Source organism: Salvelinus alpinus, chromosome 1, assembly GCF_045679555.1.
Source record: "Salvelinus alpinus chromosome 1, SLU_Salpinus.1, whole genome shotgun sequence".
Classification (NCBI taxonomy): domain Eukaryota; kingdom Metazoa; phylum Chordata; class Actinopteri; order Salmoniformes; family Salmonidae; genus Salvelinus; species Salvelinus alpinus.
This window is the reverse complement of record NC_092086.1, coordinates 49,305,058-49,318,843: the sequence shown is the minus strand read 5'-3', so window position 1 is coordinate 49,318,843 and position 13,786 is coordinate 49,305,058. Positions and strand designations below refer to the sequence as shown.

General features: G+C 46.4%; 1 protein-coding gene across 2 annotated transcripts in view; it reads right to left on the bottom strand.

Annotated features, from left to right (window-relative positions):
* LOC139578791 (zinc finger protein 385C-like) overlaps positions 1 to 13,786 on the bottom strand; it is a 221,507-nt gene that overhangs the window by 26,624 nt on the left and 181,097 nt on the right. For both annotated transcript variants that reach the window (XM_071406811.1, XM_071406819.1), the window contains one exon: positions 4,352 to 4,494. In XM_071406811.1, the coding sequence (XP_071262912.1) occupies positions 4,352 to 4,494 (143 nt within the window). The remainder of the gene's footprint in view (positions 1 to 4,351; positions 4,495 to 13,786) is intronic.

The window sequence follows — 13,786 nt, the reverse complement described above, 5'->3', positions numbered from 1 at the left end:
AGTCCATCCGGGACCTCTGACCCCTGATACTCCTATAAATACACTGGGTTTGACCACACCAAAACTGCATGGAGAATTGGAGATACAACTCAAATCAGCCTGAGGATACAATGACATGCGAGCTCTGATCCAGGGCAGTATAGTGGGAAGTAGTTAGAGAAAGGGACTTTGGGCAGACAATATATACGATATGTCACATGAGTTTTACTGTCTACGTGCCTAAAGACTTCAGAGATTCCTGAGGGAGGGAATATATTCTCTCACCATCTCAGCTGATAGGGGGTGTGAGGCCAGAGCCAGGGTGACTGCTCTGTGCTTGATTAGAATGGCTGGATTGCACGATGACAGCTGATTTCAGTGTGGCCCTCATCAGCACGGTATCAAATATAACAATCACCCTGGATCCTTCCCCAGCCTGGCGTCTGGCCTCTCCTCAGAGACAGAGAGGGAGGTGGGGGGTGGCTGTGGAGGGCTGGGTTGGAACAATGTCCTGGGCAAGTCATGTTACACTCAGTGTAACCAGACATATGTCTTCCCTGGCATCACTGAGTGTGTGGATGGCACTGGCTATTGTCTGATACACAACACTAAACAATGGCTGCCCCTCAATACACACACACACACACACACACACACACACACACACACACACACACACACACACACACACACACACACACACACACACACACACACACACACACACACTCAAAGGAAACAGCTCTGTTTCTGTGTTGACTCTAAATGATCTGTTTTCAAAGGCCAGGTGTGGTGGGGTGTGGAATAGAAACAACCTTAAACACACCGGTCCTACAACCCTCCTCCTGTGCAACACTGCTTGCCTGCTGTTCCCTCAAGGGTAACCCTACGCCGCTCTATTCTGGCTCCTTAAACAACGCGGTGCAGTGCTGCTACCTCGGGGAGGAACTAACCTTTCCCTTCCGAAGCCAAAACTGTGTCATGGAAACAGAGCTCCTCTAGACTGTGCCCTCTGGCCACCTTCACAAGGTACGCCGCACACAACTATTTGTTTTAGGGAGCTGAGAGAATGTGGCCATTGTTCGCCCGCAGCCATTCTGAACATGCCGGTATAAATGCACCAATTGTCCGGCCCTCTTCCTCTCTCCCTCGTCCCCCTCTGCAGAAAGGAGCGATCTCACGGCGGGCCGCAGCTGAAACGATGATTGAAGTGCAGGGGGAGACTGAGGTCTATTTAGCTCGTGAGACAGGTGCATTCATCTTCCCCCTGCACACGCCCCGAAACAAAGTGTGCCTCTGCCTCAACGGGCCCCAGAGAACATGAATGTCACCATTGAGACTCGGGCTGAGTCCCAAATGCCACCCTATTCCCTATGTAGTGCACTACTTTTGACCAGGGCCGGTAGTGCACTAAACTGGGAATAGGGTGCCATTTAGGACATAGCCTAGGAAAGATGAAAGGTGAGACTGGAAGAGGGCGAAGGGTCCTAGTGATTAATGCCATAGCTGTATTGGTCTGCTGTGTGTTATATTAGCTAGGTCACATAGTCGCTATAGGCTAATTATTCTGTGCCAGAAGTCTCAGGTGGGCGTTATTTGCTGTTATTAACTCTTGAAGGCTGGTTGAATTCTAGGGAGTTGGTGGCAAGCGAAAGGCTATGTAGCACATCTGCTAGCTGTATGCTAGAGAAGTAGTGGTTCACAGATGACTTCATAGTGAGGTGATACTGTCGTTTTCTTGTGGTGTGTTTTTCTCTGTGCTGGAAGGCAGGTTGTATGAATAATGCAGCGGTTACTACTACTAATACTGCTGCTCTGACTGGTTGGCTAGTTTACTCCCTGGCTTTGTGATTGGCTAGGCAGGGTTAGACACGTGCACGCTCCCAGACCACCATCTGATACAGGACACATGCACGCTCCCAGACGACCATCAGATGCAGGACATGTGCACGCTCCCAGACAACCATCCGCTCCAAGACACGTGCACGCTCCCAGACCACCATCTGATACAGGACACATACACGCTCTTAGACCCTCCACCTCTCCCCATGCTCCCCATCCATTGCTCCACTGTGTGAATCAGCACCACAGATCTCTGTGGCTCACCTCTCCCTCTCATCCTCCTTTTCTCAGTCTTTTTGAAAGAGTGTAAAGTGTAGGCTGGAGAAGACTGAAGAGGCATATGTTTCATTCAGAGTTGGTGGAACTTGAGAGATCTTCACACAGAGGGGAAAAGGGGGTGAACACACACACACACACTGTCCACACACTGTAAACGAAGGACCAAAGAAATTGAAACACATACAGTTGAAGTCGGAGGTTTACATACACTTATGTTGTAATCATTAAAACTCGTTTTTCAAACACTCCACACATTTCTTGTTAACAAACTATAGTTTTGGCAAGTTGGTTAGGACATCTACTTTGTGCATGGCACAAGTCATTTTTCCAACAATTGTTTACAGACGGATTATTTCACTTATAATTCACTGTATCACAATTCCAGTGGGTCAGAAGTGTACATACACTAAGGTGACTGTGCCTTTAAACAGCTTGGAAAATTCCAGAAAATTATGTCATGGCTTTAGAAGCTTCTGATCAGCTAATTGACATCATTTGAGTCAATTGGAGGTTTACCTGTGGATGTATTTCAAGGCCTACATTCAAACTCAGTGCCTCTTTGCTTGACATCATGGGAAAATCAAAATAAATCAGCCAAGACCTCAAAAAAAAATTGTTGACCTCCACAAGTCTGGTTCATACCTGGGAGAAATTTCCAAATGCCCTGAAGGTACCATGCTCATCTGTACAAACAATAGTACGCAAGTATAAACACCATGGGACCACGCAGCCGTCATACCGCTCAGGAAGGATACGCATTCTGTCTCCTGGAGATCAACGTACTTTGGTGCGAAAAGTGCAAATCAATCCCAGAACAACAGCAAAGGACTTTGTGAAGATGCTGGAGGAAACAGGTACAAAAGTCTCTATGTCCACAGTAAAACAAGTACTATGTCGACATAACCTGAAAGGCCGCTCAGCAAGGAAGAAGCCACTGCTCCAAAACCACCATAAAAAAGCCGGACTACGGTTTGAAACTGCACATGGGGACAAGGATCGTACTTTTTGGAGAAATGTTCTCTGATTTGATGAAACAAAAATAGAACTGTTTGGCCATAATGACCATCGTTATGTTCAAAGGAAAAAGGGGGAGGCTTGCAAGCCGAAGAACACCATCCCAACTGTGAAAGACGGGGGTGGCAGCATCATGTTGTGGGGGTGCTTTGCTGCAGGAGGGACTGGTGCACTTCACAAAATAGATGGCATCATGAGGGAGGAAAATTATGTGGATATATTGAAGCAACATCTCAAGACATCATTCCAAATGGACAATGACCCCAAGCATACTGCCAAAGTTGTGGCAATATGGCTTAAGGACAACAAAGTCAAGGTATTGGAGTGGCCATCACAAAACCCTGACCTCAATCCCATAGAAAATTTGTGGGCAGAACTGAAAAAGCGTGTGCGAGCAAGGAGGCCTACAAACCTGACTCAGTTACACCAGCTCTGTCAGGAGGAACGGGCCAAAATTCACCCAACTTATTGTGGGAAGCTGGTGGAAGGCTACCTGAAACGTTTGACCCAGGTTAAACAATTTAAAGGCAATGCTACCATATACTAATTGAGTGTATGTAAACTTCTGACCCACTGGGAATGTGATGAAAGAAATAAAAGCTGAAATAAATCATTCTCTCTACTATTATTCTGACATTTCACATCCTTAAAATAAAGTGGTGATCCTAACTGACCTAAGACAGCAAATCTTTACGAGGGTTAAATGTCAGGAATTGTGAAAAACTGAGTTTAAATGTATTTGGCTAAGGTGTATGTAAACTTCCGACTTCAACTGTACACTATACAGGCAAATTGGGAATGGATGTAGACAGTAAGTTGTCATTAATCAGAACAACAGTTTTCAGCTGTGCTAACATAATTGCAAAAGGGTTTTCTAATGATCAATTAGCCTTTTAAAATGATAAACTTGGATTAGCTAACACAACGTGGCATTGGAACACAGGAATGATGGTTGCTGATAATGGGCCTCTGTACGCCTAAACTTTTGAACGGAAGTGTAGGTGGGCGTGGCTCTATAATACCAACAGATATATTGGAATTTAAGGTAATGGCATCAGGCACTTTGAGTAGCCTATTTTTTCAGACATCTTAAGCTCATGAAAATAACAGGATATTTTACAGACAAAAAGGTATTTTGAGTTCACACTAGCAGTGTGGTAGTTACGTAGATATGACTTGGTGATGTTGATGTGCCATGCTGTGCTGTTGATGTGCCATGCCGTGCTGTGTGACTCACCGTGCTGAAGTTAGGGAAGAGGCTGAGGGGGGACGATCCATTGAGCCTGAAGGGCAGGAAGTGCTTGAGGTCGAGGTGGGGGTGCAGGGGCCGTCCCGGAACAGGCAGGGAGGCCAGGAGGGGGTTGCCCTGGGCAGAGGTGCCTGGACGGAACAACAACACAACAGGGTTAGACAAACACTCAGAACAATCATGAGAGACGCTTTGATGTCTCTTTTTCTGTCTCTTCTCACTACCAGTGTGTTTGGTAGGTAAGGAGTGAGGTAAAGAAGTGAGGTAAGGAGTGAGGTAAGGTGGGAGGTGGGAGATAAGGTGTGAGGTAAGGTGTGAGGTAAAGTAGGAGAAAGGTGTGAGGTAAGGTATGAGAAAAGGTGTGAGGTAAGGTGGGAGGTAAAGTAGGAGAAAAGGTGTGAGGTAAGATATAGGGTAAGGTGGGAGGTAAGGTATGAGGGTAAAGTAGGAGGAAAGGTGTGAGGTAAGGTATGAGGTAAGGTGGGAGGTAAGGTATGAGATAAGGTGTGAGATAAGGTATGAGGTAAGGTATGAGGTAAGGTATGCGGTAAGGTGGGAGGTAAGGTATGAGGTAAGGTGGGAGGTAAAGTAGGAGAAAGGTGTGAGGTAAGGTATGAGGTAATGTAAGAGGTATGGTATGAGGTAAGGTGGGAGGTAGGATATGAGGTAAGGTATGAGGTAAGGTATGAGGTAAGGTGGGAGGTAAGGTATGAGGTAAGGTATGAGTAAGGTGGGAGGTAAGGTGGGAGGTAAGGTGGGAGGTAAGGTATGAGGTAAGGTGGGAGGTAAGGTGGGAGGTAAGGTATGAGGTAAGGTATGAGGTAAGGTGGGAGGTAAGGTATGAGGTAAGGTATGAGGTAAGGTGGGAGGTAAGGTATGAGGTAAGGTGGGAGGTAAGGTATGAGGTAAGGTATGAGGTAAGGTGGGAGGTAAGGTATGAGGTAAGGTGGGAGGTAAGGTGTAAGACTGACTGGCTTGTTTTGTTTTACAAATGAAGCAGCAAAACACACACCTTCACCAGACCCCCATCAGTCACACTTCACAGCTCAGAAACGAGCATGCATGTGTGTGTGTGTGTGTGTGTGTGTGTGTGTGTGTGTGTGTGTGTGTGTGTGTGTGTGTGTGTGTGTGTGTGTGTGTGTGTGTGTGTGTGTGTGTGTGTGTGTTTGTGGGCTGGGCATGTGAGCAACACCCCTTCACGACCCCCCTACATCCTATCACCCCACTGCCAGAGCTAATCCTTCAAGGACATGCACCGGGTGCTCACGTATACACACGCACATATCATTTAATTACAGATTTATTGGCTGTGAGAGGGGAGTGCCTGGCCTGCACCGTACGAGCTGGGAAGGTGATACCGGATATCAAATGGACCAGGGATGAAGAGATTTCTAATTTTCCAGCTGGCTGCGTTTCAGTGGGCCGGTGCTGCGCTGGGTACTTATCCCACCGCCAGGATCAATCATCAGTATCATCTCTGGGTCACCAGACCTGCCCTGAGCATGCGCAATGCAGCACACCATTACAACACACACCATGGATATGATAGGAGGATGATATCAGGACACAATAACACACACCTTTAGAAACAGAAGAGATTGACCTCGTAATAACACACACCTTTGGAAACAGAAGAGATTGACCTCGTAATAACACACACACCTTTAGAAACAAAGGAAATTGGTCCCAAAACAACTGTCACCTCTGAAAGAGAGGAGATTGTCTGGTACATTATGACCCATATCTAAGACATACCTATGCTAAGTCACAGCTGAGCTTGGTAAAGTATTAGATGCTACAACATGGGTGGTTCTAGGTGGTTGTTATACAGTACGTCATAGTATGGCTGGTGTGTTTACGGACATATTCAATAAATCCCTATCCCAGTCTGCTAGTCAAGGATCATATCACCTCCACCCCACCTGATAGCCTAGACCCACTCCAATTTGCTTACCGCCCCAATAGGTCCACAGACGATGCAATCGCCATCACACTGCACACTGCCCTATCCCATCTGGACAAGAGGAATACCTATGTAAGAATGCTGTTCATTGACTACAGCTCAGTATTCAACACCATAGTACCCTCCAAACTCATCATTAAGCTTGAGACCCTGGGTCTCGACACCGCCCTGTGCAACTGGGTCCTGGACTTCCTGACGGGTCGCCCCCCAGGTGGTGAAGGTAGGAAACATCATCTCCAATCCGCTGATCCTCAACACTGGGCCCCCACTGGGACGTTCTCAGCCCTCTCCTGTTCTCCCTGTTCACCCATGACTGCGTGCCCATGCACGCCTCTAACTCAATCATCACGTTTGCAGACGACACTACAGTGGTAGGCTTGATTACCAACAATGACGACACAGCCTATAGGGAGGAGGTGAGGCCCCTCGGAGTGTGGTGTCAGGAAAATAACCTCTCACTCAACGTCAACAAAACAAAGGAGATGATCTTGGACTTCAGGAAACAGCAGAGGGAGCACCCCCCTAATCCACATCGACAGGACAGTAGTGGAAAAGGTGGAAAGTTTTAAGTTCCTCGGCCTACACATCACGGACAAACTGAAATGGTCCACCCACACAGACAGCGTTGTGAAGAAGGCGCAACAGCGCCTCTTCAACCTCAGGAGGCTGAAGAAATTTGGTTTGTCACCTAAAACCGTCACAAACTTCTACAGATGTACAATCGAGAGCATCCTGTCTGGCTGTGTCACCGCCTGGTACGGCAACTGCACCGCCCTCAACCACAAGGCTCCCCAGAGGGGAGGTCTGCACAACGCATCACCGGGGGCAAACTACCTGCCCTCCAGGAGACTTACTGCACCCGATGTCACAGGAAAGGCCAAAAAGATCATCAAGGACAGCAACCACCCGAGCCACTGCCTGTTCACCCTGCTATTATCCAGAAGGCGAGGTCAGTACAGGTGCATCAAAGCTGGGACCGAGAGACTGAAAAACAGCTTCCATCTCAAGGCCATCAGACTGTTAAACAGCCATCACTAACATAGAGCGGCTGCTGCCAACATACAGACTCAAATCACTGGACACTTTAATAAATTGATTTAATAATGGTATCACAAGTCACTTTAATTAATGGCACTCTAATAATGTTTACATATCCTACATTACTCATCCCATTTGTATATGCTGTATTTTATACCATCTATTGCATCTTGCCTATGCCGCACGGCCATCGCGCATCCATATATTTATATGCACATATTCTTATTCCATCCCCAGACATTGTGTGTATAAGGTAGTCGTTGTGAATTTGTTAGATTACTTGTTAGATATTACTGCAGTCGGACTAGAAGCACAAGCATTTCGCTACACTCGCATTAACATCTGCATGTGACCAATACAATTTGATTTGATTTGAACAAACAGCAGATCAAGAGATGAGACCTTATAGTACATAGTACCACTGTCCTCACAAAGCCAAGGACCTGTAATATAATACAGTGATCCCTCGCCACTTCGCGGTTCACTTATCGCGGATTCGCTATTTCGCGGATTTTCATAATGCATTTTTTATTTTTTTTTGGTGCATTGTGCTCTGCATTCTGATTCGCTAAAAACTCACTCCCGCTTCTTGTATCAAAACATGCTACGAATTGTGCTATCATTTTGTCGTCTCGTGCAGTTATGTGTACGTACATAAAACAGCTTGGCAAATTTACATTAAGTTGGCCAGGAAGGAAGGAAGGACTAACGCTTGGTCGCTTAGCAACCATGGTGCGAATGGCCACTGAACTTAAGCGAGTAGCTGAGGAATGGGACCCTTTGATGAGCCGTTCATTACAGTTCTCCAACGTAATCGATGGTGGCATGTCGGTGTACAAGGATCTTTTTGCAAAGAAGAAAAAAGAGCGACAACAGCTGCCTATCACTATGCTCTTCTCCCGAACAAACACACCTGCACCGCGGGCTTCAGAAGAAGAGAACACTGCAGAGCGCAGTCAGGATGCAGCGGCCCAGTCTGAAGAGCAGTGAAACGGCCTACACGTGAGTCACTGTATTTGTATACATGTAATAGTTGCTAATTGTAAAAAAAAAAGAAGTTTTCTATTTCGCGGATTTCACTTATCGCGGGTCATTTTCGGAACGTAACCCCCGCGATAAACGAGGGATTACTGTATAGCCATATAACACAACGAGTGAAGACTAGCTATTCAGTATACATTACACAAGACAGGTATGATGACATATGTATGTATGTATGTATGTATGTATGTATGTATGTATGTATGTATGTATGTATGTATGTATGTATGTATGTATGTATGGGGCATCTATGAAGGGCGTGACAGAATAACAATGGGGAAGGCAGCAGTCCTGACAGTCGTCTGCCTCACGGTTTGATATCAGATTGACAACCAGTCCCTCCCCCTCCTCCTCCCCCTCTCTAGGATGAGTGTTGTGTCTGCGTCCCAAATGGCACCCTATTCCCTACATAGTTGCACTACTTTTGACCAGGGCCCACAGGGGAAAGGGTGCCAATTGAGACGCACCCTAGTTTTATAATTGGTCGGTGGAGCTGAGGAGTAAAGGGGCAACGCTGGAGCCCCAGGCATATGTTCACCGTGCTGGGTAGAGGCCTGGCTGTATCTGCCCCCGGCTGGGTGCTGGGTGAGGGCGGCCCACTGCTGTCTGTCTTCCGCCCACAGAGACGGCATGGAGGGCGGACATCAACTCCAGTCATGTGCTCCCCTGCCTTCCACTGCGAGATGTCACACACGTGCGCGCGCGAAGGGAGCAGGGTTAGCCTAGCTTGGAGGACAGTTATCAGCTGATAGTGCATCCCTGCCTCCTTCTCCCTCTGTGGCTCCCAATACAGTGTATTAAATCAGAGGCTGGTTGTGTGCCTGTTTGGATGATAAGACTAGCGCCATGCTGAGGCACACGCATAGGAAACAAGGAATGTACAACAGCCAGCCACAGACAACGGAGTGGTTGCTCTCTGTGCACCGGAGACACATGTGGTAGGTGAGTACCACATAAAACACAGGAAACAAATGACACACAGAGGGAATAAACATACACACACACCTGGATGCATGCACGCACACACACACATTCTCAAAGCCTATGGGAATGCACTAGGTGTACGCCACTGAAATCTATATTACGGTGTAGAGGGACACAAAAACAAACACGTCATACATACAACAGAAGGGAAGGAGTAAATAAAATGTGTGTGGGTTTGTTTGCGTGTGTGTGTTTGTGTGTGGACATGTGTTAGGGAGGAGGGGTAGACTGATTCGGCCCTGAAGCCACAGCTAACCTCCTTCTATCACATTGTGTCATTCTCATTTAATGTGGTGTGTAATGAGTGTGTGTGTGTTGTCTGTCCAAAGACATGCCTGTGTGCAGGCTCTGATGTGTTTATGCATCAATGGCTGTCCAAACAACAAGACTCCTGTGTTAAAACCGAATGTCAAGGCCAGTCTGTGGAAGAGGACTCTGCTTACAGTGCTGACTGTCTCTAGGACTTAATCCACAATCCTCTCCCTCCACTGACCATCACAACAACACATATCGTCTTAACACATGACTCAGTCACACAACATCCACCATCATCGGGCACAGCATGATGTTCATAAAAACATTATGTCATTACATTAAGAACACTATTTCCACATTGAGACTGTGGCTTATTTGTATTTAATTTCGTGATATCCAATTGAGATCCAATTACGATCTTGTCTCATCGCTGCAACTTACCAACAGGCTCGGGAGAGGCGAAGGTCGAGTCATGCGTCCTAAGAAACATGACCCGCCAAACCGCGCTCCTTCACACCCTCTCAGCTGCACCAATGTGTCGGCGGAAACACCGTTCAACTGACGACCCAAGTCAGCCTGCAGGCGCCCGACCCGCCACAAGGAGTCGCTAGAGCGCGATGAGCCAAGTAAAGCCCCCTCGGCCAAACCCTACCCTAACCCAGACGACGCTGGGCCAATTGTACGCCGCTCTATGAGATTCCCAGTCACAGCCAGTTGTGACACAGCCTGGGAATGAATCCGGATCTGTAGTGACGTCTCAAGCACTGCGATAGAGTGCCTTAGACCACTGCGCCACTCGGGAGGCCTTAGACTGTGGTTTTAAATAGAAGAATGTATGCATCTACACCTACTCATTGCAGGGTTTTTCTTTATTTGTACTATTTTCTACATTGTAGAATAGTGAAGACATCAAAACTATGAAATAACACATGGAATCATGTAGTAACCAAAAAAGGGTTAAACAAATCAAAATATATTATACATTTGAGATTCTTCAAAGTAGCCACCCTTTGCCTTGATGACAGCTTTGCACACTCTCTCAACCAGCTTCACGAGGTAGTCACCTGGAATGCATTTCAATTAACAGGTGTGCCTTGTTAAAAGTTAATTTGTGGAATTTCTTTCCTTAATGCGTTTGAGCCAATCAATGTGTTGTGACAAGGTAGGGGTGGTATACAGAAGATAGCCCTATTTGGTAAAAGACCAAGTCCATATTATGGCAAGAACAGCTTAAATAAGAAAAGAGAAATGACAGTCCATCAATTCTTTAAGACATGAAGGTCAGTCAATCAGGAACAAGTCACAAAAAGCAGTCAAAAACCATCAAGCACTATGATGAAAATGACTCATGAGGACCGCCACAGGAAAGAAAGACCCAGAGTTACCTCTGCTGCAGAGGATAAGTTCATTAGAGTTACCAGCCTCAGAAATTGCAGCCCAAATAAATGCTTCACAGAGTTCAAGTAAAAGACATATCTCAACATCAACTGTTTAGAGGAGACTGTGTGAATCAGGCATTCATGGTAGAATTGCTGCAAAGAAACCACTACTAAAGGACACCAATAAAAGAAGAGACTTGCTTGGGCCAAGAAACACGAGCAATAGACATTAGGCCTAGGGGAAATCTGTCCTTTGGTCTGATGAGTCGAAATTTGAGATTTTTGGTTCCAACCGTGTGTGTGGTTCCCACCGTGAAGCATGGAGGATAAGGTGTGATGGTGTGGGGGGTGCTTTGCTGGTGAGACTGTCTGTGATATATTTAGAATTCAAGGCACACTTAACAAGAATGGCCACCACAGCATTCTGCTGTGATACGCCATCCATCTGGTTTGCGCTTAGTGGGACTATCATTTGTTTTTCAACAGGACAATGACCCAATACACCTCCAAGATATGTAAGGTATATTTGACCAAGAAGGAGAGTGATGGAGTGCTGCATCAGATGACCTGGCCTCCACAATCACCCGACCTCAACACAATTGAGATGGTTTGGTGTCACACCCTAATCTGTATCACCTGTCCTTGTGATTGTCTCCACCCCCCTCCAGGTGTCGCCCATCTTCCCCATTATCCCCTGTGTATTTGTACCTGTGTTCTCTGTTTGTCTGTTGCCAGTTCGTCTTGTTTGTCAGGTCAACCAGCGTTTTTGTTCTCAGCTCCTGCTTTCCCCAGTCTATTTTTCTCTTGCCCTCCTGGTTTTGACCCTTGCCTGTCCTGACTCTGAGCCCGCCTGCCTGACCACTCTGCCTGCCCCTGACCCTGCCTGCCGTCCGGTACCATTGCCCCACCTCCGGTTTACTGACCCCTGGCTGCCTTGACATGTCTATTGTCTGCGCCTGTTGGAATATTAAACCATTGTCAATTCGACGTGTCTGCATCTGGGTCTTACCTTGATTCCTGATAGTTCGGGATGAGTTGTACTGCAGTGAAAGAAAAGCAGCCAACCATGCTCAGCATATGTGGGAACTCCTTCAAGACTGTTGGAAAAGCATTCCAGGTGAAGCTGATTGAGAGAATGCCAAGAGTGTGCAAAGCTGTCATCAAGGCAAAGAATGGCTACTTTGAAGAATCTAAAATCAAAAATCTATTTTGATTTGTTTAACACTTTTTTGTTTACTACTTGATTCCATATGTGTTATTTCATAGTTTTGATGTCTTCGCTATTATTAAAAAATTTTGAAAATAAAGAAAAACCCTTGAATGAGTAGGTGTGTCCAAACTTTTGACTGGTACAGTATTTCTGGCCTTTTGTGTAAGCCCCTCCCCTTTTGTCTTTCTAATGATTTACATTGACATTTTGGTCATTTAGCAGATGCTCTTATTTCAGTGCAACTTACAGGATCAATTATTGTAAAGTGCCTTGCTCAAGGGCTCGTCGACAGCTTTTTCACCAGGGGATTCAAACCAGTGACTTTTCGGTTACTGGTCCAACGCTCATAACCGCTATACTACCTATTCCCCATCTTTATTCTCCCACTACCCCTCAAACCTCCCTAACCCCTGTTGAGTGGTAGAGGATGTGGGGAAGGAAGGAGATAGGAAAGGCTGCATGTCTATTTACAGCTCTTTGTAATTATCTGTGTTGGTTGGCACAGTGTGCTTGGTTCAGAACCAGCTGATTGGATCCCTCCCCGCCCCTCTCACCCTGGTTGTTCTCAACCAACCCAGGTCCCAGCATATCTCTCTCTCTCTCTCATGGACAGGGGGCTGCAGGACAACACAAAGATGACAGCAGGCTCCTAAAGATGCGTCTGCAGGCTGTAGAGGACCTCCATGTGGTGCAGAACAGACTGGTGTAGTGGACAGGGAGACATAGACCTGAGGGTGGCAGGGGTGGAATAATGCCCTATGGACATCACTACTGCTGCTGTGTCCTTCAGCGAGGTTGACAGGAAGTCCTCGAGCCATAAAGGACATAACATGACTGAATGTCCAACATTAGTGTACTGTAGAAGAGGGAAGGGAAATCATTCAGATCCTGAGCTGGATGTGTGTTTTGTTTATGGCTTTGTCACTGAAACTAGTCACTGTGGTGAAAGACATGGGCTCTAGACTGATTGCCAAAAGCCCCAAGGACAATCACAGCCACATGAATACACAGCTGACACTAACTTAGGTTTAAAATGTTTCAGCGCTATTGACTGCTGAGTAATGTCATGTATTCTGTCAGATAAACTGTCATATCCAGCTGGGTAAATGGAACTCATGTAGGAATGTAGGCCCGATGCTTTGTCCATGGATTCCATTAAAGGGGTGGGAGGGTAGCCTAGTGCTTAGAGCGTTGGACGAAAGGTTGCAAGTTCGAATCCACCGAGCTGACAAGGTACAAATCTGTTGTTCTGCCCCTGAACAAGGCAGTTAACCCACTGTTCCTAGGCCATCATTGAAAATAAGAATTTGTTCTTAACTGACTTGCCTAGTAAAATAAAGGGAGAAAACATGCTCCTTTAGTGAAGGGCCAGTATTACAATAACAGCATGTGAGTACGAGCCCAGTTCATTTTATGCTAATACAATTATTGTTTTATAACTCCAACATCCCCACCACTACCCCCTCCGTCTGTGTGTGTGTTCTCTTGAGATGCTCCTCTTACACAACCCCTGAATGCCTGACGGAGCTCTTCATCATAGCTTACCAAATGTG